This window comes from Vicugna pacos, chromosome 2 (assembly GCF_048564905.1).
Source record: "Vicugna pacos chromosome 2, VicPac4, whole genome shotgun sequence".
In the NCBI taxonomy this organism is placed as follows: Eukaryota; Metazoa; Chordata; class Mammalia; order Artiodactyla; family Camelidae; genus Vicugna; species Vicugna pacos.
The window spans coordinates 68244621-68270599 of NC_132988.1; the positions used below are offsets into that span (position 1 = coordinate 68244621).

Sequence of the window (25979 nt, forward strand, 5' to 3'; positions counted from 1 at the left end):
GGACTCTGCCAAAAATGAAGATCCTCGTCTTTGCCTTTATTATGGCTCTCATGTTAGCCATGATTGTAAGTATGTCAGGAAATTTTGAAGAATATGTTCTCAGAAATTAGCGTGAGTCTCTCCTCTTATTTCTTGTGTTTTGGCCTATATGTGCATTTACCTGAACATGGCTTTATAAATTTTAATATTTTTATATGAACATTTTCCTTGAATTAAGCTACATAAGTACATTAAGGACTTAGAATAAATCTTGAATACATACATACACAAACACACTAAGCATACAGACACAGAAGTGTAATTAACTTAATGTAAAGATTAAAAATTTTAAATAGCCCCATGAAGACATGAATCTAAGAGGCTAATAGAGACATTTAAATCTTAAAACTCTAGATTTACCAAATGTCAGGGATTACCTGTATTGTCATTAACTACTTTGTGTCATTAGGTAAAACTGACCTTTCTGAATTGCTTTCTTCCTCCTCCCTCTAAATGTGTTTCCTCTTCGTAAAAACAATGGTACTTTTCACTTCACTATTCTTTGTGTCTAGTTACTGAGATGTTCTTGGAGAAATAATAATATTTCTCCTAATCCAGCAAGTTCTATTGGATGTCTCAAAACCAAGGTGGTCATGACATCACAGTCTAACAGATTATCTTTCATAAAATAACACAAATCTAAAAAAAGAGAAAAACATTATACCAGACCCTATTAGCACAATTAATATATGAATGTAAGTAGCTTTTAAGCTACTTGAACATTTCCATATAAAAAACATTTGACTTGACATACCCCAACTTTAACTTTTCAGTTTCATTGTCCTAGTCACAGTGATAGATTTGCCTTCCTTTCACACAAAAAAGAATTTGTTCCAAAGTGAATTGATATTTGAATGTAGCAAATGAATTACAGTGAAATATTTCTCTTCATTCATATAAAAGATGCCATTCTACAAACACAAAATTAGTTTAGTGTATCATTTCCCCAGAACTTTACCTTCATTCCATTTCATCATAATTGTGGCAGCTAAATGCATTTTTACACTCAATCTAGAACTGTAAAATTAAAATGTTAACTATTTTTGTCTTTCCTTTTTTCCCAGAGAGCTGATTCATCTGAAGAGGTAAGACACTTTCCTTCACTGGAAAACGTGAAAAGTAAACATGTGTTAAAATGTTAATCTGTTCTTTACTTTAACAGAAACGTTTCTGGAAATGGAGAAAATACAATGTACGTATTCTCCTGATAATGTGGTATAGTACAAGAATATTTTCTTCTCTGATATTTATATATTTACATATTTACATAATGACTGATTAAAGTACACATTGTCTTTTTGTTTATGATACACTGGGTAAAACCCAGGAGTCTTGTGTACTAATAGCATTTGGATGAAAACTCATAATGCCACCCTGATAAAGTCAATTGTTTTCTCAAAAAAACAAGTATCTTTGTCTAGTAAATAATTACCTTGATCTAAAGAATATTGAGAGTCTAATTATGTTAAATACAAAATATGCCTAAAAGACCACAGAGACTTTCAAAATACATATAATGTTGTCAGTTTCCACTTCCTGATTCTTTTGAAAGGCAATGCAGTCCTTAGTGTATGTTGAACTAACCACATTAAATAGGATAAAAAATTTAATTTATTTAACATTCCTCTTAGTGAAATGTTTCCGTGATAGTGCATGTTATTTTGACATGTCTATCGATGTGATAAGGTCTCAAAAATTCTTACTAATATAGTCAGTAGATGAATTCAAACAGCACCAAATAAAAGGATGCTGAAGGAGGGATGGAGGACATTTGGATTAACAAAAGTGAATATTTAAGAATGTAGGAGTTTTAAGAAACAGTATTTTATTTATAAGTAAAGAGTGAGAAGTAGTAATTCCACCTAACCTGGAATTAGTAAATATCTCTTCCCTGGAATATTCAAGGATGGGCAAAGAAGCTTGAAAGTAATATTATAAATAATAACTTAACCTTTTATGAATGGTTGGCTATAATCAATGGCTCCATGTGTATTATAAAACAGCAAAATTTTCAACAAACAGCAAAAATATAAGTGCTTTATCATTTTACCACTTTAAAACATTCTTATTTAAAATAATTAAAATCTACCTAAAAGCTTGAAAACACAATCATGTAGATGATATATAAGGTCCTACCAACGTTAACAACCTAAGTTTTTAATGAAATTTACTGAGAAATATTTGCACCATCATTGTCTCAATTCTCTGCAATTTCTTCTTTCCTTTCGTTTGTGTACAGTTTGGGTATTACCAACCATACCAGCAATACGTGCCGTATCAGCGGTATCCACAAAACTATCCTATCTATCCTTTTCAATATCCATTTCCTTAAAACGCTGCTCGGTAACCACAGGACATGATTACAGAGGTAAGCCGGGTCTAGTGACATTTAATATCCTTCAGAGGTATCAATGGTGACAGGTAAAACAAGAAAAAGCAAAAGCAAGCTGTCAAACCAAAAGCAGCCCCAGTTGAAGAAACCCAGTCTGGTGTAGCTCTGGTAAAGTACACTTACTTCTCTAAGTGTGTCCAAAAGAGAGCATATGTCCTGGCATTGTTAAGAGGCTGGGCTCTGGGGACGGGGCAGTTGTGTCTGTGTCCTAGTCCTGACCACTCCTAGTTTCATCACCTAGAACTATTCCTGATCTTTTTCTAAACTTCAATTTTTCTCAAGGACAAAATCAGTATCATAATTCTTAACCACATCACAGAATCAGTTAGACTACTGAAGGGCGTATTACGTAAAAGCTCTTAAAGAGAATTGTATATAATTGTGACTGCAGGCTGCCCTGCTACTTAATCTGTGCCTGGATGTTGCTTAAAACTTTTCCTTCTAAAGGTAATCTTGGGAGTGGATGCACAAGCACCATCTGGGAACTTGTCAGAATTTAGATTCTGAAGCCATACTCCGACCTATTGCACCAGAATCTGCAGGTTATTAAGATCCCTATATGATTAATAACACAAGAAAGTTTGAGAAACTTGGCTTTGAAGATTCTGATGAGCAATTAGAATAGGAACCACTGCTCTAAAATAATACCTACAAGAAAATAAGGAAATGTTACCAACTGGATTTTAGAAAGTCAATTTTGTGTAAAACAACAATAAATGTTCCAAAATCTATGAAAGGTTAAATATTTCACTGCAAAATCAAGGAATATTTTTGGAGGCTGTCCCACAATTCAAAGTGGAAATAGTTCCCAAGGATTTCAGTAAATTTTAAATGCACATAGAGAATTAATTCAAATTGAACTCCCTAATGCCATCAATGACAGGACAAGACACTGTATTTGACTCCCTAGGCACTAGGCAACAGCTGAAGATACTTGAAAAAGAAAGGATATATTAAACGTATTATTTGGAAGATATATAAATGGATGAAATGTGTAGGCTGTATTTAAGCAGAGGACAGGGGGACAGAAATAGGTTGGTGGTAGAAAGACTTAAAGAAATATGAGAAGGAGACCCTAAGAAAAGGCAATCAGTGGATTTGGTGATGGATTGAATGAATGGCCAAATCAGGGAAGGAAGGAGGAAAAAAACAAAGAAATAGATACACGTTTGTCAGGATTGGATAAGCAAATATAAGGACTAAGCAAGTAAGTCTTTCAGAAAAGAGACATGGCTCTGCTGCCATCTGTCCATCTCTTTCTTTGTTGTTGTTATTGTTGTTTTATGGAATTTTGCATTATGAATATGTTTGATTGGCTGTGTTTATACAGAAGATGCTAAAGAAGATAATTTGGCTAAGCTCAATTGGAAAGAGGATAGCATTCAAAGTGAAAGTCCAACTGGGCTAAAAATACAGACCTGAGCCCACTGCACCTCATGTGAGCAGTGACAAGTGGAGAAAAAAAAAGATAGAAATCATTCTTTGAATTTTTCAATATTGATTCAAGATTTCTTAAGGTCCTGAAGTGCCAGGAAAAGTACTATCCTATCAGTACCACACAGAATTAGATTGGTTACACATTTGAAGTGTTGGAAATAAAGGAGCTATTTTGAAGTACAGAAAGAAACAATTGAAAATAAATACTGTTCCTTGTGTTATTTTTTTAGAAAATAAAATTCCAACAGAAGTTTGTATTCATTCAGTCATGAGATATTTCTTGACTACATCCTGAGCAGGCAGTGAATTAGCCACTGGGGGTATAAATATCATGATTTATCTCTGCACTTGATGGCTTATTATCTAGTTTTCAAAATGGATGTAAAATCAAGCAATTATAAGTGAGACTATCATCTGATACAGGAGGGATATGATTGAATGGGTTCTTTAGGCATCTATAGAGCAGGTGCATGGCAGGTAAAGGATAGACAGGCAGTAAAGTCCATTGGGAAACTATCAAAATAATTTAACATGAAAAACAAGAGGTTGAACTAAGAAACAGTGGTAGTGATAACAGCAATTTAGAGTCTGGTTATATAACTATTTTAGAATAATTTTAGTAAAGCTTTTTTTTTATATGAAGGATTTTAAGCAGGCACAGCTTTGGTCAAGGATCTTTTGTCATGTCCAAGAAGAACAGTTCTAAACTTAGACAAGGAGAGATTTTATTCATAACAAAGATCATTGCAATAGGAAGAAAGTTCAAATCTCAGAAATCTGCAAGAGTTTCAAAGGCGAACAGAAAAAGGCTTTTCTTTATAGGATAAGAGAGGTAAGCAAAGATTAGCAGAAACTTTTAGGGGAAGTTGGGCAAGCAGAAGGAAATGACCAGTAGAAAGGGTGTCCACTCTGGTCAGCTGATTCTCAGGATAAGCTGATAAGAGGGCACGTTCCACTTTTTTACTGGTTGTCCAGGCTTGGGGCACGCAAAGGTCAAAGGCACCAAGGAAGGTGGGAAGGGAGGAGACAAGCAGGGGTAACAAATGGGCAATTGTGAACACTTGGTTAGTCAGAAAGAGTTATATCTGGATATAACTGAAAAATAAGAAAACGTAAAGACATTAGCAATGATTCATTTATTGTTCAAATTTAATAAAATGTATGTTTTCTCCTTATCCACAGACTTGGTGAGAAGTCCTATTTGCTTTGTACTCACAATGATTCTTCCTGTTCTTCCTGCTGTGTCCAAATTCCAGCTTTCAAAACAAAGAAAGAAAAAAAAAAGAAAAAGAAAATTCAATCAAGTAGTGTTACATAAAGAATACACACCTAAGATCAAATATCAATAATTTTAAAACAGTAGTAATGATAATCTGACCTTTCTTTTCTCTGTTAAAGTATTTTGAAAATTAAAAAAAAAAAAGCCTTGCGTAATAAATCGATCTATCAAGCATGCACTGGGTAACCCATTGTATTAGCGTCCTAGGGCTGCTTTAACAAAGTGCCGGAAATGGCGGCTAAAAAACAGAAACTTATATTCTCACAGTACTATGGGCAGAGCCTTGCTCTGTCTGAAAGCACTAGGGCACAATGTCTTGCTTTTCTAGTATCCAGCATCTCCTCACAATCCTTGGCATTTCTTGGTTCGTAAAATCATCACACATCTCTTCGATCTCTGTCTCTTTTATCACAAAGCCACCTTCTCCCTCTGTGTCTCTGTCTTCTTATAAAGACATCAGTTGTATTCAGTTAAGAGCCCAGCCTACTTCAGCAAGGCCTCATCTTAACTAATTACATCTACAATAACCCATATTTCCAAATAAGGTCACATTCTGAAATATTGGGATCTAGGGATTCAGCATATCTTTGGAGGAATGACGCAATTGTCCCAATTACACCCATCCTTATTTTAACTGCAAATAAAAATTTTCTGCAGCTATGCTACGTAAATTCTCATAACATTCTTCAAAATGTCAGTATTTATAAAGAAAAGACATACAATACTATTTTATAACCTCTGGGACAATGATTATGAAAGAAATCAAGTCATGCCGGAGCTGAGTGGCTATTCTAAAAACAAGAAAATCATCTAGTCAATCTCATTTTAATTGCAAAATATTCTTTATAAAAGAAACGTCAATCCATACAGTTTGCATGAAATCACTAACCTACTAGTGAAAATCTTGCCTTTAATTTTAATCACATTTACATGGAAAACAGATTCACCTTTCAGCATGAAACTGGAAAGAAAATCTTAGCTATGCAATGATGGTAGATGTTGGCAGCTAAAAATCGGCCAATGATGCTGTACTACAATTTTTATGAGATAGAAACTTTTATTCACCAAAATTAATGGAGACAAAGCTTCTCTTCCTGAGTGAAGCAGCCCAAACTAAGGACCTGTTGCCTGGGGGTTGAACACAGCAGAGAGGGCTGCTGTTGGAACCAAAGAATTTTGAAGGGAACAGAAGGAGTGGTACTCACACTGAGGGAAGAATCAGAGTAAGGGAAGTGGTAGATGCTAAGTTATATGTGTTGTGTAAAACTCCGTGCTGGGCTCCTCACCCAGTCTCGGTTAATTTCACTGTGCAGATGCTGAGATTCAAAACCTAGGAATAAACATTTTTTCCCTCCTCTGCCCTTCACTTTTTCCATATAACCAATGTATACATTAATAAATTATTATTATTATATATAATAAAATGTGCATGTATACTTTTGTGTGTATATATATATATGGCTAAAAGCTCATTATTTGTGATCACAGTGTTATTCATAAAAGAGTTTAAGTACAGCATAGTTTCAAAATACAGACGGCGAGATGTCATGTAGACATTCCATCCATCAAGCATTGCTAACAAATTGGGCACTGAGAAATAATTTTATTTATGGTTTTCTTTTGGAAGAGGATAGATTTAAGTATCAATGTTAAAATGACTGATAAATGGCCTGTCACTCAAATAGGTATCTGCACATGCATATATATTTTTTCAAGTGTTTTAATTATGGCTCTCTCAATTTCTGGTGGCACGATTCTCACCAATTAACTTAGCCTGTCTGAACTCTATCTTCTTGAGTACCGACATCCTAAAGGAGTCTCTGGAATTCATGAAATAACAAAAACAAGATACTTATGCAATGCCTGACGTAGAACAAGTATCTAAAAATGGCAGCAAGAATGATAACCACTGTCTAGACTTGAGGGCTAAGTTCTTCCCCACAAGTAATTTTATTAGGTCTTTACATTATCCTGTTGAATCAGAAGTTATTACATCCAGATGAAAAATCCAGCCTTGACCAGAATTAAGTCACTTGCCTAAATCACACAATTAGTGAATGTTAGAGAAGAAAATCAAAATTCATGTCCATTAGATTCCAAAGCCCATGCTACTTGTGATACTCCCACGCTGTCTAGATTAGCTTCCTATTGCTGCTGTAACAAATTACAGGAAACCCAGTGGCTTAAAACAACACAAATGTATTTTCTAATTTTTTCAAACTACTTTACTGAGGTAGGAGTTTGGGGATGAGTTCGGGGTTTCATACCCATGAAACCGTCACCACCATCAACTCCGTAAACATACCCATAACCTCAGAATATTTCTGCCCACACCCTTTCTCCTTCTTTCCTCTCATTCTATTATTATTATTATTATTATTATTATCATCATCATCATCATCATCATCATCATCATCATCATCATCATCATCATTACGTGTTTGTATGTGGTAAGAACACTTAACATGAGGTCCTCCTTTGCATATCTTAAGGATAAAATACAGGATTGCTTGCTAGGCACTGTGCTGTAGGGCAGGTCTCAGGACTTACTTATTTTACATGACTGAAACCTTGTACCATCTGACCAACACTTTCTTGTGTGCCACTCACTCCCGTCCCTGGCTCCAGTTTTATTCTGTGCTTCTGTGTGTTTGACAAGTGTAGATTCTACACATAAGGGGTACCATACAATATTTGCCTTTCTGTGTCTGGTTTATTTCTCTTAGAATAAAAATTTTCAGATCTGTCCATGTTGTCCTAAAGGGCAGATTTCTTCCTTTTTTAAAGCTGCATGTTGTATTCTGCCATGCGCATATACCGCATTTTCCCTCTCCATCCATCCGTTGGTGCATGTTTAAATTGTTCCCACATCTTGGCTATTGTAAATAATGCTGCAGTGAACTTGAAAGTACAAGGGTCACCGTGAGATCCTGGTTTCAATTCCTTCAGATAAGTACCCAGACATGGGAGGGTGGGATTAGATCGTAGCTCTAGTTTTAGTTTTTTGAGATACCTCCATAATGTTTTTTCCTAGGGAATGCACAGATTTACATTCCCACAGTGCATAAGGGCTCCCTTTCCTCCTCTTCCTCAACAACACTTGTCATCTGTCTTTTTTAAATATTAGCCATCATGATAGGGAATCTTAAAACAGTACCCTCCTATCTCACTGCCCTATGTGGTGTTGTTATCATATATTTTAATTGTACATACATTAAAATCCACACCATACATTGTAATTATATTTTTAAATTTTTTTATAATTTTGGAGAGTTTTAAAACACAGGTAATTGAGGTGTTTCATCTGCATCTCTCTATTTACCATTTTCCTTGTGCTTCCTTTGAGTAGATACAAATTTCTACATGGTATCACTTGACTTCTGCCAGTAGAAATTTCTTTAAGTATTTCTGGTAAGTCAGCTAGTCATAATTCATTCAGCTTTGTGAGTCTGAAAAAAAATATTATATCTTCATGGTAGAAGGATGTTTTCACAGATTATGGTATTTTTTGACAGATATTTTTTTCTGAGTACTTAAAAAAATTGCCAATCCCTTCTAGCTTATATATTTTGCAAAAGCAAGTCAGCCATCATTCACCTCTGCTACTCTGTATATGATATCTTTTTTCTCTGGCTACTTTTTAATATTTTTTTGTTGGCTGCTTGCAAGCAATGTCCCTGTAATGTGTTCATAGTAATTTGTTTCACGCTCTTGCAGTCATCATTTGTTGAGCTTCTTGATCTATGGTTTATAGTTTTCCTAATATGTGGACATTTTTCACTCCTTCACTATAATTATACATGTATTAACACACACGTTGACCCACACTTCCTTGAAGTACTGCTGTTTTGCACTACTTCCCCTTTTTTTTTGTCCATGTTATTTTGGATAGCTTTATTGCTATATTTTCAAGATTCCTAATCTTTTCTCCTTCCATACTCTTTCAAGTTCCCTCATCTTTTTTTCTAATCCTACTATTAATTATAGTCAACATGCTTTGCATCTCAGACCTTGTATTTTTCAAACATGCTCAAGCATGCCTTCTGTTATCATCTAGATATAATTACAATAAATATTTCAATATATTTGTTTACTAATTCTATACCTGGTCTCATTTCTGTTTATTGACTTCTCTCTCTATTGTGAGTCATACTTTCCTTTTTTTTGGTTCATGCCTGTTAATTTTGGTGTTTTTGTTTTTTGGATTTTTTTTTCCATTTTTAATGAATTTATTGTTTTCATTCTAATTTTACTAGCAGTATTACTTCATCACAGACAACTAGAAGTGTGTGAAAGTGTAAAGTAAAATTAACAATCACACATACTTAACATCCAAAGATAAACATCATCATATTTAACTAGGTGATTCGAAAGCTGTTTGCCAGAGACCCAGACTCCATGCTGCTGAGAGTTGTTCCAAGAGATGCTGCTGGAGGCCCCATCAGAGCGAAGGTTACTTCCCCCTCACAGTTGTGACAGCCATCGCCAGATCAGAGACCATGGCTTGTACAGAGATGCCTCCTTCCTCACTTCTCCTTGGAGTGGACCCTTACTTCCTTTTCTCTACTTCGCCTAACCTATGTTGGGTTCTAGTTGGGTGCAATAAACCGAGAGATTCTTGACTCGAACCCTTCAGTATACCTCCAGTCCCGTGACTCTTCCCTGCCCTTAACGAAGGTCCCGGTGACAAATACAAGAAAATATGACTTTAGGAGACATCACTTGCTCAATAGCTGTTAAAGTCCATATACACTAATTCTTCTTCATTGTTTAAACGTGAAAGGATATGTGTGGTAAGTCTTAGAAGAACTCTTACACAAAATGGTAAGTTAACATATTAAAGCGTAAACTTTTCATCATCAACCAAACAACAGAAATAACAAAGCAGGAACATAAAACCATGAATCTAACCATTTATTTTAAATGGATTTGGAGATGTCTCAGTTCTATACTTTACTTTTTTGGGCTTTATATATCTTAGATGTAATGAACTTCTGAGGTAAGAATGTAGAAGTAACAGAGAAAACTAAGCATTTCAGAGTGTGGGTTTAAATATTACTACTTTAAATATTTATTAAATGTAGATAGGACCATTCATTTAAAATTTAAATACATATTTTCTTTTTAAGTGAAATCTGTTACGTCTTGAGTTTATCATTCCATTTGACCACTTGGTAATTTTTTTATGCCTACAACTCAAGAAACAATAAAATAAGATATTTAGGCAGAAAATGCAAAATCAGGAAGTCATGTTGAAACAACTTAATTATATATTTTTAAAATTTTGGTATGACATTTTAAATTGTGAAATCATTTTGATTCAAATGAAAACTGTGCTATAGCAACCATGTATTTTACACATTCATTAAAAATAAGTTGTAGTCAATTTCTTCGGAAGGCACAGGGAATACCTACATCCTGTAGAAACACCATGAAAATAATTTAACCAGTCAAAAGTTTTGTCAAACTCAGTTGTTTCTGTGAAACACATTAAAGGTAAAGGGCACTTTTCAAAAATTGTTATTATGTCAAAAGTAATAGTTCCACTTATACTTTGTATAATAGAAATATTCACCTTGAAGTATTTTTTGTTTCTTCATGTTGCATTCATTAAGTGTGCAACATGTACATTACACAACGGGAGAAGCTGTAGTTACAAAAATGAGATACATACTTGGCCCTCAGGAAGCTTAATTTCAGATGAGGAATGTGAGCCACATTTTCTGCTAACACAAAAAGGAAAGCTGCAAAACAAAGTGGCCAGAAGTTCTGCTGGAAAAAAAAATTGTTGGACAATTAGAAATTTCAAGAGGACAATTAGAAATGGCAGGAGGTTAGAAAACAATGAACTTTATAAGGCTGTTTGAAGCAATCTGGAGGTGAAAGAATGGCATCATTCTATTTTTTTGAGGGAGATCGTTTTAAAATTATTTTTTTAAAGTTGCTTTTAAGTTCTCTAAAGCTATTTTGCTAACAAAATTGAGTGAATCTAGATTTCAATTAGATCCACCAATTCTAACTGTAGAAGTTGCAGCATCTTCAGATGCATACTAAACTAGATCTAATTAGAATAATTAATAACATCCTATCAGTATATGGTGAAAAGAGTAACTATTTCTCATTGGATGTGTAATGATAAATTTTTTTGTCTAATATATTAAGAAATGGAATGATAATTGCTATTTATTCAGATACTAATTTAATGAAGATTTAATAGTCTACTCAGACACTAAGTTACTTTAATAGTATAGTCAGTGATATATATGAATATTTATATATATATTTATATAAATTTAGCTATAAATAAGTAAAATAATCTGTAAACAGCTATTCTGTAACAGGCTAGAATGTATATGCTTTTACAGCATTGTACATTTTAGGCAATCTTTTATTTTCTTTTTCTGTATAGGTGAGAGTGAAAAATCCAGTTTCAAACATGAAAAAGAAGAACAAAAGAAGAACAAAGAAGGAGAAGAAAATCCAGTAATAATATCACCATAACATTTATATGTTGCATCCTTATGCCACAATTTAATGTCACATCTTTGACATAGCAGCAGCCTTTTATTGATTTTGCCTTGTAAATGAGAGACCCTGGCAATAATTCAAATACTCCTCTGAATCTCTGACTTTAAGTAGCTGCTTGCTAAAATGTCAATTCTGGAATGTCCTAGCAAAGATACTAAACTGTACAGGAAAAAAAGAGTTCCTTTTATATTTCCCAAGTGTAGAATCTAATACTGCTTTCTAAATTTTTTTTTTCTTTCATTTGGCCATACACCTCTCACTCTTTCCTTTCAATAAACTGTCAAAAATAACATTAATTTTCTGATGCATCTAACTCATCTTATACATTAGTCAATTCCAGAAAACAGTCACCTATTTAGCAAAAAAAAAAAAAAGTGAGTCCATTTGACATCACTGCCTTCATTTCCCCCCTCTCACTCTTTTGTATATTGATCTATGTCTGATCAGATTTCTAACTTTCTCCCACCAGTCTTTAAGTTTCAGGTGACTCTCATATTTGACAAAGTTGTTTTATCTCTGTACTTCAGTTTTCATTTCCTCATGCAGCCTTAGAAAAATATTTTAATTAAGATGTTCTTTCTAATGAGCATAATAATAAAATAAAATAATAATACTTATATTTGAAAATTTTCTACTTACAATATGATTTATATATATTCTCAAAGCAGTCCAAATGTTTATATTTGAAAATTCATTTTCAATGTGATTTATATATATTATCAAAGCAGTCCAAATACTTATTATAACTTTTCCATTTGAAAACTGTAGTCTAAGGACATTAAGCAACCTTCAAGGTAATTATAACATTTGTTCATGATAGTTAAGCTTCCTTCTTCAAATTTCATCCCCTTGGTTTCCACAGCTCACAAACTGCTGGAAATTCTCCTCTCTTCTGTTCTTCTTTCCCTTCTAGAAAACATCCGAGGACTTCTGTATTTTCTGTCAGACATTACATCAGCGTTATCTATGATTTCTCTCCTCAGCCTGCTTCTCTCTTGACTCTACACACATACCTATATGATCTCTTCAATTTCTAGTGTACATTATAATCAATAGACGAATCCTTCTAAATCTTAAGCTCTGGTCTGGACCTTTTCCTCCCCAATTTAGAATCACATATTCCACTTGCTCCGTGGTCTTTTCTAACTTCACTTCCCCTTTAAACTTTCTATTTTACAAATTACAAAATATCTTACTCAGCTAAGGCTGCCATAATAAAATGACACAGACTGAGTTGCTTAAACAGCAGACATTTGTTTCTCTTAGTTCTGGAGACTGGGAAGTCCAAGAGCAGGGTGCCAGCACGCTTGGCTTCCTGGTGCAGGCTCACTGCCTGGCTTACTTACTGTTTCTTCACGTGGTCCAGAGAGAGAAAGCTCCAGTGTCTCTTCTTCTTACAAGGCCTCTAATCCCATCGAGGGTGAGGGGGCTCTACCCTATGATCTCATTCTACCTAATTTCCTCACAGAGGCCTCACCTACTAATACATCATATTGGGGGTATGACTTCAACATGTGATTTGGGGGGACACAATATTCAATCCATAACATAAGGTAAACCCTCTGAAGGGCAGGAAGAGAAGATCGTCATTTTTGTATCCCAAATGCCTTGGAGATATTTTGTTATCAGGTAGTCAGTCATAAGTTGTTCTTTATTGTCATTTGTGATTTTTTGTTTTTAGTAGTTCACACAGGAATATAATGCAAAGTTTTTTATTTAATAATAAAAGCATGAATTTTGTCATAGACTGAAGATCATGCTTTCATTGTAGGACAAATGAAGAAGGACAAGCAGGAGGAAGAGGAAGAAATGAAAGAGGAGAAGGACTGGGACTTTCCAGCAATAATATCACCATCAATACTCATTCACAGGTTGCATTCTAATGCCACCATCTTAATGCCACATCTGTGATACACAGTAGCTCTTTATTGATGTTTTTCTTCTAAATGAAAGACCTTGGCATTTTCAAACAGGATGGTGCTTGGTTTAGTATGAACAAGACATCTGTGTTCTTAATATAAATTATCAGGACATGTTCTGGTTTATCAGTCTTCCAAAATGACCCATTGTTCCTATAGGATGAAACCACAAGTAACACAAGAAGTCCACTCTTTGTTTAGAGTCCACTATTCCTGTGTCCTACTGTCATACATAATCCCTCCACTTCCTACCGTGTTGAAGCAGCAAATGATGGATGGAATAACACCTGCATTTTGGTGCCCCAAACTAACATATTAGTGAGTTAAGTTTAATTGTAGGTTTTAAATATTAATGTTAACATCTATCAATTTTTATTACTTGGCAGATTGTGTTTGTTGCTCTTGTTGCTTGGTAGGGCCTCTGGAGCATTTGTTTTCTTTTTGCTCACTAGGCTGTGACTATCATAGGTCATCTAGAATAGTAGCTAGGACCATTGCTTAAATGAATCAATAAGCACAAAAGTGAGTGAAGAAAATCAGTGAGGAAAGGCAGGAGAAATTAAGAACAGAGGAAAGAAGGAAGAAAATCATTTGTCATTTATGCAATGAATAAAGCAAGGCTCATTTTTAAAAATCAGACTAGTTTCAGGGCTTGCTGAAACCTATGTATCTTTTCTCCATTCAGAATATACTAGAAATTAGATTTGATTTGCATTTCAGACAGTATATCTACAAGGCATAGAAATCATTAAAAAATAATTGAAATTGAATTTAACTTTCCTTTTTTTTGCCTTAATAAATTATGTATGTTTTGTATACTATCCAGAGAATAAGAATAATTTGTAAGGAGGTTGTTCATATGCAACATAAAATATTCACCTAATAAATATGTCCTTAAAATACCTGATACAAAATTGTAAGTTCTATTTATAGGGTGATATCTATAAACAAGTAATACCTTTTTTGAGTATCTATGGGGCTTCTTAAACTTTATGTTGCTAAAAGAATCACCTGAAGATATTGTTACAATGAGATTCCTAGTGCATGTCCAAGAGTCTGATTCAATGTGTCTGGAAAGAAGGTTAATGAATTTGCATTTCCAACAAGCTCTCAGGCGATGCTGATTCTGATGGTCTCATGCAACACATTTTGAGTAATGATGAATAAAGATGTATGATTTATTTAAATTTTACATGATTTGCTGATTTTTGGTTCTGAATACATTAAATTACCCAATAAGTAGCAAAGAAATATTTTTTGTAAATTTGTCTAGGGACTTAGTGAAACCAGTTTAGTTTCTTCTATCTAGCATAATTACGTCAACTCATGACTTCCACTGAGAAACATTTAAGACTCAAAGGAAGGAAATTAAATTCCAACTATAGGCATCCAGTCCCTATGTGAAATATATACTACTGAGATTTTATGGTTACTTAATTTAAGGATAAGAATTATTTTACCATGCAATACCCAAAAGATTACCAAATTTTTCCAAGCACTTGAATATACTTTAAGGAAATATCCTAAAGTCAATAGAATAAATGTAAAATGTAATAGTTTGTAGGAAACATATTTGAAATAAATGATGACTCCAATTTAATTGACAGTTGTCACCATACTAGACAAAGGTAAAATTTTCATTGGATGATATATTTTTGGCATAGATTTGTTCCATTTCGAACACATATTTCTTGAACTAAAGTAAATGGTGTTCTCAAGAAACATTTCTGCCACTTCAATTCTAATGTGATTTATTCTACCATATTTGTCTTTGTCAAAATCACATTTCCTAGATTGAAACTGAGATTAACATTTGACATTTCCATGTGCTTCCTGATCACTCTATTTCACAATATTCTATTGTAAATCACTCTATTAATTTCACTCTTAGTGTCTGTGGGGACAGGATTTGGGCAGTATTTGCAGTTTTATAATATGATCTCATAATTAACATGATTGAGAAAGACAAGTGGAGGATTTCAGTGTATTTAAATACTTCAGTCCTCTAGGGAAGCACATCCTCTCTTAGGACTTCAAAATTTCAGCTTCTCTGACGCGTGAGTCTCATCTTGGGTGAAAGGTATTGTGCCTAATATGATGTCTTCTACTAATATTTTGATTGGTAGAATAATCTGAAGAATATTTATTAAGTTCATATTATTTATTGATAATTGATAATTAATAATACAGAAATAATTTAAAGAAATGATCACCCTATGTCAAATCTGAAGGATACAGGATCTTAATGCCTCTGAATTGACAGTGATTGTTGTACAAAGTGACTGATGTGTAAATGTTGTACAAAGTGACTGATGTGTAAAATGGAGGAGATGTGTTCTGTAGCAAGGGTATGCTAGTAGCCTTTATATTTTCTTGACATTTATTTCTCTGTTTCTGATTAGTATGAAGTGATAACTTCAGTGTAGTTTTGATTTGCATTTCTCTGATAGTTAGCAATATTGAGCATCTTTTCATGTGCCCATTGGCCATCGCTACATCTTCTTTGGAAAAATGTCTGTTTAGGCTTCTGCCCATTTTTGATTGGGTTAATTTTTGTTGTTGTTGCTGCTGTTATTGAGTTGCATGAGCTCTTTGTATATTCTGGAAATTAAGCCTTTGTCAGTTGAATCGTTTGCAAATATTTTCTTTGAGTCCAAGGGTTGTCTTTTCTTTTTGCTGATGATTTCCTTTGTTGTGCAAAACCTTATTAGTTTAATTAAGTCCCATTTATTTATTTTTTCACTTATTTCTATCTATTGTCTTGGTAGACTTACTTGGGAAAATATTGCTACGATTTATGACAGAGAATATTTTGCCTATGTTCTATTCTAGGAGATTTAAGGTGTCTTATCTTATGTTTAAGTCTTTAAGCCACTTTCAGTTTATCTTTGTGTATGATGTATTTGTGGAAATATTTTTATTTGGATGTTTATAATTCAGATGTAATCTGCTTTAAGTCTTTTTCAACAACGGGAGAACTGTGTTTACTTGCATGTATAGAATTATAAGTACAAATCAAAGAGTCCTACATTCAGTTAATTTCTTGAATAAGAATATTTGGAAGATTATATCATTTTACTAATTCAATTTCAAAACAAAAAACTACAAATATTTTTCCTGAAAATTATTTTCAACTTGATTTTTCTCAACCCACTATTATTAAATTTCTATTACCAGGTTACACCATCCACATAGTTCTCAAGCCAGAAAACTAGCTCACCTTCACTAACTCTATTATAAACTCAGTCCTTGTCATTCTACCTTCTAAACATCTCTTTAAACTTTGCTTTAATTATGATCACTAATGTCATTATTTCAAGCCTCTATGACTTCACGACAATCTAAGTGGTCAGTCTGTCTCCATTTTGCCCTTCTTACAAGCTGAACTTTTTCACTTTCATGGTGCTGCATTTTTTTGTTTGTTTGTTTGTTTATGAGCTCCCAACAACTCTTTACTTACCCTATATACTGTAATGCAAATTTTACCTTTTTCTTTTTTTAACACCGCCATTCGCTTGGCCTGTTTCAGATGTCTGTTTTGTTAATGTTTGTAGAAATGTGGTGTTTCGATATCACAACATTTGCCTTTACTTATCAAGGTCCCTACTAGTCTCTAATTTCCACTATTTCAAGCAGTGTGTTTCAGTTGTCTTTGTATTTCTCATCTGTTTCACAAGGCTTCAGAACACAGTTAGATCAATAAATGTTTGGTTTGTAAAGGCAGCAGTGAATGTGCTACTGATTTTTCTCATATGCTTTCACAGGACTCTGCCCAATATGAAGATCCTTCTCTTTGCCTTTATTATGGCTCTCATGTTAGCCATGATTGTAAGTATGTCGGGCAATTTTGAACAATATGCTATCAATAATTGTCTAAAATATCTCTCATATTTCTTGTCCTCTGGCCAATATTTGTATTTATTTAAAATGCCTTGATAGATTTTAGTGTTTTTATATGAACATTTTTCTTGCACTAAGCTACATAGGTCATTAATGACTTAAAATGTATTTTGAGTATGTGCACCCACATGCACATACTCAAACACACCCTAAACATACTAAACGCGCTCAGACCTCATGAAGCATAACTGGCATAATGTAAAAATAAAATTCGTAAGAGCCCCATAAAGATGTGAGGCTGGGAGGCTGATAAAAGACACTTAAATACTAAAACCTCTACACCTACCAGGTGTTCCAAGCTGGTCTTGTCATTTACTACTGTGTGTCAAAAGGTAAAACTTGACTTCTCTGAATTGCTTCCCTCCTCCTTCCTTTCCTCCTCCTCCCTTTCTCCATATCCTTGTTTCTTTTTCTGCTAAAATTAATGGTCCCTTTTACTTTGGTATTCTTTGTGCTTAGTAATAGAGAAATACTAGCGGATGTTTAAAAAACAACTTGGTTATGATATCAAAATCCATCACATTATTTTTCATGAAATGATAGAAATGGAAAAATACAAATTTAAAAAGAACAGAGAAAAATGTAATACCTGGCTCTATCAGCTCAGTAATATTTGAGTGTAAGTAACTTTGAGCTACTCAAACATATCCTAATAAAATACATTTGTCCTAAGCAAATCTAAAGTTTACCTTTTTATTTTCACTCTCCTACTCACAGAGATGGGTTTTCTTCCCTTTCACACACTAAAGAAATTTCAAGGAGATGTTTGAAAATAGCAAATTAATTACAATAAAAATCTATTATTCACTCATTTTAAAGATATCATTAAACAATAAAAAAAAACCTACTGTATCAGTTAACCTAAGACTTTACCTCCATTTTCTCTTGCTCACAATTGTGACAACTAAGAGGTTTTTTTACACTTAAACTTGAGTTATAAAATTAAGATGTTAACTATTTTCTTTTCTTTTCCCAAGGGAGCTGATTCGTCTGAAGAGGTAAGACACATTCATTCACTGAAGAAGTTGAAAATTAAGCATGTATTAAAATTTTAATTTGTTCTTTATTTTAACAGGAACATTTTCATAGGAGACGTTTCCTGGTGAGTATTTCTCTAATGATATGGAATAGTAACAACACATTTTCTTCTCCGAGTATTTATTCTCTGAGGTGGCCATACCTAATTCGGAAATCTGTTTATATAATGAATGACTAAAATATACATTGATTGATTGATTGATTGATTTAAAATACCCTGGGAAAAGCCCCTGTAGTGTTATGTATTAGTAGCATTTAGGTAGAAACTCATAATGCCAACCTGAAGAGTCCAATTATTTTCTCAGATCTCAAGTACTTTTGTATGGTAAATAATTGCCTTGGCCTAAAGAATGGTTGAAATTCTAATTCTTTTGGGCATGATATATACGTAATGGAACATAAAGGTTGCTAAAAACATTTCTGATGTTATCAGTTTCCCACTTATTCTTCTGGAGGGTGATGAAGTCATTAAGTTAAATTAGCCATGTTAAGTAAAATAGGAAATTTAATTTATTTCACATTTTTTTAATGAAATGTATCTCCGATCTCTCACATTATTTTGACATGGCATATCCACATTATAAGTTCTCAAAAATTTACACCAGTATAGTAAGTAGATAAATTAAAATGGCATCAAATATCACTTCTCAGCCATTTGGCTAAGATCAAGTGTAAAATGGCATCAAATAAAAAGATGCAGAAGGAAGGATGAAGGATATTTGAATTAACAGAAGTGAATGTTAAAGAATGTACCAGTTTGGAGACAGTAAGCTTATTAGAATTCAAGAGTGAGAAGAACCAGTCCCACCTAACCCAGAACTAGTAAATTCCTCCTCCCTGGACTTCTCACGGTTGGGCAAAGCTTGGAGTTAATATTACAGAAAAATATTTAAAACTTTTTTCAGTGGCTGGCCGTAATCAATGCCCCCATATATATTATGTAACAACAAAACTGTCAACAAACAGTAAAAATGTAAATGCTTTATTCTTTTACCTTTTTAAAGACATTTTTTTCTCATAAAACAGTAGGAATCTAACTAAAAGTTTGAAAAAACAATCATGTAGATGATGTATAAAGTCCTACCAATAATGACAACCTAAGTTTTCAATGGGAATTATTGTGAAATATTTGCACTGGCATTGTCTCAATTTCTCTGCAATGTTCTCTCTCCTTTTGTTTGAATACAGAGAGGGAATCGCATATATCAGAATCCATACATACAACAATTTAAGCCAATACCTATTTATCCACAACCTCAAGATCCATTTCCTTTTAGGGCTCATCAGTAACCAGACTGATTAGACAGGTAAGCTGGGTCTAGTGACATTTTACTTTTTCCACAAGTATCAGTGATGACAGTTAAAATAAGACAAAGCAATCAATCAAACCAAAAGCAGCTCCAGTGTAAGAAATGTTGCCTGGTGTAGCTCTCCTAAGTGTACTTATTTATCTGAATGTTTCCAAAAGAATTCATCTGTCCTGGTATGGTGCCAAGACTAGAATGCTTGTATCCTGGCCTAACAATTATTTGAACTGTTCTTAATCTGTTCTAAACTACAACTTTCCATCGTACAAAATAGGTATTATCATAATAATTAACTTCTTAATAGAATCATGAGACTAATAAATGTTCTGTTACATAAAAGCCCTTGAACAGAATCGCATATAATTGTGACTGTAGGCTGCCCTGCTGCTAAGATTGCACCTGCATATATTTTTTTAAGCTTTCCTTCTAATTGTAAACTCTGGAGCAGCTGCACAAACATCACATGGGAATTTGTCAGAAATTTAGAGTCTGAAGTCACAGCCAGACCTCATGAACCAGGATCTGCATTTTAAGAAGATCCTTACATGGTTCGTAACTCAATAATGTTTGAGAAACCTTCCTTGAGAATTCTGATGAGGAATTAGAATAGACACCACTGCAATTAATACAATACCAACAAGAAATAAGGATATAGAACCAATTCACATTTAGAAAGTCAATTTATCTAAAACAACATTAAAGGTTCTAAATTCTCTGCAATATTAGATATTTCACTACTAGGTAAAACAATATTTTTGGAGATAAAAGAATGCTGTCCCACAACTTAAAGCTGAAATAATTCCAAAGGATTTCAATTATTTTTAAATGGAGGTGGAGAATTTATTCAAATTGAATTCCCTGTTACCATTAATAATAGGACAGAGTCTGAACTTCACTCCCTAGGCATTAGGTAATAGCTGGAGATATTTGATCAAGAAAGAATATATTAAAAATACTATTTGGTACAGATAAACATAGGTGAAATGTGTGTGCATATTTAAGTGGAGAGGCAGGGGGACTTAAATTGGTTGGTGAGATAAAGACTTCAAAGACATGAGAGAAAAGGGCCCTAAGGAAAGGCAATCAATGGATCTGGTGATGTGCTGAATGGAAGAACCAATCAGGGAAAGAGAATAAAAAGAAATGGATGCAAGTGGTCAGGACTGGCTTAGGAAATCAATGTGCTAGGCAAATTTGGCTCTCAGAAAAGAGACAATATTTCTATTGCTTGCCTGTTTCTTTGTTGTTCTTCTTGTTTTTTAAATTCAGGGGATGCTGCTTTATGCATATGTTTGGTGGGGTTTAAGTAAGGGAAGCTGAAGAAAATATTTTGACTACGTTCATTTTGAAAGGAGAAAAGCATTCAAAGCGTAAGTCCGAGTGGACTGAACTGCAAACCTGAACCGCTGAAACTCAAATGAGAAGTGACAAGTGGAGGGAAAAAAGATGATAGAAATTATCTCCTGAATTTTTCAATGTTCACTCATTATTTCTCACATCCCTGAACTACCTAGAAAAGTAATATTGGCCTCATATATAATTAGTTCAACTAGGAGAGTGAAGACATGGAAATAAAGGAGTTCTTTTAAAGACTGCAATGAAATAATTGGATTTAAATACAGCCTCTTGCATCGTTATTTTACGAAACTCGTATTCATTCATTCAACAGTTATTTCGTCACCACTCCACTCATAAGCACGCAGTGTGATAGCCACTGTAGGTATAAATACCGTCAAGTCAGTCTCAGCACTTGAAACTTACCTTCTAGTTTTATCATCTGTTTTAAAGATGGATGTAAAAACAAGCAATCATCAGCCAGAATATCTTTTGACAAAGGAGCGGCATGATTGGATGCCTTATTTAGGCATTTGATAAAAGGAGGAGTAAGCCAGGTGGAGTGCGAGGGAGTACAGACAAACAATAGAAAGTTCATTTGGAAACTATCAAAATAATTTTGCACGAGCAGTAATAGTCTGATTTAAGAAACAGTGATAGATATAGCACCAAATTAGTATAGAGACTGGTTATATCAATATTTTAGAATAATTTAATAAAGCATTTTTATATGTAGAATTTTAAATAAGCACAGTTTTTGGTAAAGGATCTGTGACAATTCAAATAAAAACAAAAGCAAACTTCGGTAAGGAGAGATTTCATTCAGAATGGAGAACACTGTAAGGGGAAGAATGCTCAAATCTCAGAAATCTGCAAGGGTCTCAAAAGCAATTTGTTAGATAAAGAGAGGTAAATCAAGATTAGCAGAAACTTTTGGGGGAATTTGGGCAAATGTAAGGCAATGGCCTGAAGGATCTGACTGAAGAAGTGTCCCATGAGGTCACTTGATTCTCAGGATAAGCCGCTAAGGAGGCATGTTCCACATTTTAATCCTTGTCCAGGCTTGGGGGCAAGCAGAGATAGGGGCACCAGGAAAGAGAGGAGGCCAACTAACATGTGAAGGAGACAAAGCTGGAAGTTACAAATGGGCCATTGTGAATACTTGGTCAGAGAGAAAGAAGTATGTCTGGATATCACTCAAAAACAAAAAGCATATCGGTACTAGCAAGAACTTCGTCTGTAGTTCAGATTCAATAAAAAGTGTATTTTCTTTTTCTGCAGGCTTGATGAGGCTATTTGCTTTGTACTCATGATGAATCTTGCTACTCTCTTGCTATGTCCAAATCCCATCTTTCTGAATAACAACAAGAACAAAAATGAAAAAGAAAATGCAATCACTACTTTTCCATGAACAACACAAAATTGTGAACAATTATCAAGATTTTTTTAGATGGTAGTAATTCTGTCCTTTGAAGTACTTGATTGTTTTCTATTTTCTTTTCTTTGTTAAAATATTTCAAAAAAAAAACTTGCCACGCATAATAAATTGATCCATCAAGTATATACTGGTTATCCTGTTGTATTAGCTTTCTAGGGCTACCTTAACAAAGCCCAAAAGTGGTGGCTACAAACCAGAATCTTATGTTTTCACAGTTCTGTGGACAGAGCCTAGCTCTGTCTGGTGGCTCTAGGGTACAGTGAAATCACTTTTATACACTTAGGGCCCTTCATTTCAAGTATGCCTATTATACACACTGTCTTTGAATGCTACGAATACAATAAGCTGTGCTCTCGGTACCGTTCCGTCCTCACCCTAACATCTCTCTGCTTCGTTCCTGCTCCCATCTGTTACCACAAACAACCTTCACCAAAATGCTCAGGTCTCCAATCATAGCCCCTACTTGCCCAGATGAGAGCCCACAGTACGACTCCCCAAGAAGCAAGTCAGGCCCTGAGAATGCAAACCTTCTAAGGCCTTGCATCAGCAGTTTAGACTTTCTTTCAACAAACTGAACACCAATAATACGCCAAACATTTTTCCTAGATGTTACTGAACAGCAGAAAATAAAACAAGGCCCCGGCTTTAATGATATTTACATTCCCATCACTGGAGGAAGACAAACAAGAAAAGCAGCATGACATGGTAATGAATCACTAGGCTGTACTGTACACCGGAAACGAACACAATATCGTAAATCAGCTCTACTTCAATTTAAAAAAAAAAGCAGCAGCGATACATGGTATGCCAAGCAGAGATACTTGCACTAAAGAACAAGGCAGAGCAGCAGAGGAGTATCTTAGATAGGGCGGTCAGAAAGGCCATTCCGACAAGCGGAAGTTTGGCCAGTGAAGTGAAAATAATGTGAGAATGAGCTGGAGAAACACAGTAGAAGACAGTGCTGTTTTGCAACCTCATAGAGAGCTTACTGAGTGTAATATGAAAGTAACCCCCTTACACGGAGGGCAAGGACAGACCAAACAAATAGGCAGACCTCTCCAGGTTTAATAAGCAAGGGAACTTACTTGCAAGGCTTGTCTTGGGTGGCTGCAAGACCAGTGGATTTCCACACCACACACCAGAATCTTAAAAGTTTATTTAGAGGCATTAACTGGATTCAGTGGTGTACAGAGTAGGACTCAGCCGGATTGAAATAGCCTCAACAGCACATTTCTGTTTCAAGGCTGTATCCTTGGAGCGGTTTCTGGGCATCATGGAAGGCAAGCGGAATGCCCAGGGGAGGGGGCAAAGAGCCTCCCTACCTCCCTTGTGGGTCAACTGACTGTCACAATCTTTTTGATGGCTTCTTTTAGCAAACAGCAAAGCAAATTCACTGAGGTGGGTACAAGCGTAGAGGAACAGGAATGCATGAAAAAGCTAAGCATGTCTTTAGAAAACCTAGGGATGTGAGGAATTCAAAGAAAGTGCATCAGGAAGCAGTGAAGACTACTACCACATGGCGGTTTGTGTTATGCAATCGGTTTGAGGTGGGAGACCACCTGAGAGGCATTATGTGACATATGTATTTCAGAAGGGTAAAATGAGTAAAAGCTGGGGACTTCTGATTTCACTTCAAAGACTCTTCCAGTCAGTCAAGCCTCTCCCACCACAGCAATCCATTCTATTTATTTCCACTTGCCTGCCTTCCTTTCCTACTTACCTGGACTCCATCATTGATCGTTTTTAACTATTCTGTTAATAGTTCACACTGCCTTTCTGCCTTTAACCATCCTGCCTGGAAAAACCCCAACACTGGAAATCCTTAAAATTTACTCCCACTGCCATTTTACCCAGTCAGCTAAATTCTAAAGGAAAAAAAATATCTCCCAACCATATAACTGCCCCCTGTTTATTTATGTATCTTTTAATTTACTGAACACTCAAAACTCCTTACCGAATATTTTCTTGTTGTTAGAAGGTAGCTATATTTCCTTTTTTGGTCTTCAAAAACCATTAGTCATTCCATTATTCTCCACAGGGCTTGAATTTTCTCTCCTTCACTCATTAGCAGAAAATAATCTCCCTTTCTTCACCAAAGAAGACATCAAATTTATCAACCATAAGCATCAACCTCCCAGTCTAATCTTTCTATAAGTTGATCTAAATTTGAACGTGGACCTTCACCTTCCAGTCCCAAAGATGTGATCTTCTAGTCCAAAGCCAACATCGCTTTCTCTTTCTTTTTACTCCCTTCCAAAGCTATTCTTTTCTCATGAGAATGATGATGAAAGTAGTAATAATGATTTTACAGCTAGAATTTACTGAGCACCCATCATGTGCCTTGTGATTAATACGCACTGTCTCAGCTAACTCTCACAATCATTACTTTTTAACACTTTTATTGTGGTATGGTTCCTGTATAGTAATCTACACTTATGTCAGCTGTACAGTTTGATGAATTTTGTTAGATGTATGCACCAATGAAACCACTACCACAATCAAGATAGCTAACATTTCCATCACTCCCCAAGAGGCGCAATTTTCAAAACTCTTACAATTATTAACAACAATGCAGTAGCTGCAATTGTACCTTGTCCCCAAGGGCACGACTGCATTTGGTCCTAGGGATGAAGTCTCACTGCTCAGCACTCTCCTTGTACCTCTCTTCCTAGGACTACTTCTCTTTCTTTTTTCATTGATTTCTTTTGCTCAGATGTAACACTGATATCCTCTAGGGTCCCTCCCCAGCCTCTTTTTCTTCTATATACCTCTTCCCCTATCATCTTGCCACTTTGAGAATTTTAATTCTCACCTATGGTCTGATGACGTTGAAATATTTAGATGTGATTCTGAATTTCTGCCCCTCAATTTAGACTGGCATACCCAATTATCTTCTGAACATCTCTGTTTATTTTTATATTTCTCAAATTAAAATATAAGCACCACGAGTACCTTTTCACTTGAATCACTTGTTCACAGAATGCATTCATGTGAAACCACATCTTGTTCCAAATCTGTCAGATCTATATTTTTTATTATAATAAGATGAAACAGAAAAATATTATTTATGTAGCTGCTTTTGCAGATAACTAAATAAGCTTCTAGGATTTGTACTCTCTCCTGAAACTCTCCAGACTCTAAGTTTCCTCATTCATATATGTTTGCAGTGAGAGATTTTCTCCCCCCACTAACTGGAGTCCTTAAAAACACTTAAAACAGAAAAAGGAAGTAGAGAACCTTGGTACCATCCTTACAAAATCACATAAGCACATTGATGAGTATTTGTCTTCCAAATGAAACACCATTTCATTTTCAAGGACATGGAATGGGGTCATGGAGATAAAAGTGCTTTTCCCCCCCTTTATTA

General features: G+C 34.7%; 2 protein-coding genes across 6 annotated transcripts in view; both read right to left on the reverse strand.

Moving 5' to 3' along the window:
* The window catches only part of CSN2 (casein beta), a 161506-nt gene that overhangs the window by 21051 nt on the left and 114476 nt on the right, over window positions 1–25979 (reverse strand). The window contains exons 2-3 of one of the 2 annotated variants that reach the window (XM_072941057.1): window positions 18184–18237; window positions 5085–5124 (exon numbers count right to left, since the gene is read on the reverse strand). Coding sequence is in view for 1 of the 2 variants with exons in the window: in XM_072941055.1 (XP_072797156.1) it covers window positions 5085–5124 (40 nt within the window). In the remaining variant the exon portion in view is untranslated. The remainder of the gene's footprint in view (window positions 1–5084; window positions 5125–18183; window positions 18238–25979) is intronic. The other variant, XM_072941055.1, reaches the window with a different exon arrangement.
* The window catches only part of JCHAIN (joining chain of multimeric IgA and IgM), a 409126-nt gene continuing 388132 nt past the window's right edge, over window positions 4986–25979 (reverse strand). For 3 of the 4 annotated variants that reach the window (XR_012060597.1, XR_012060593.1, XR_012060594.1), the window contains one exon: window positions 4986–5124. The gene's annotated coding sequence lies outside the window, so the exon portion shown is untranslated. Of the gene's footprint in view, window positions 5125–10821; window positions 10920–25979 lie in introns of all 4 variants that reach the window. The other variant, XR_012060595.1, reaches the window with a different exon arrangement.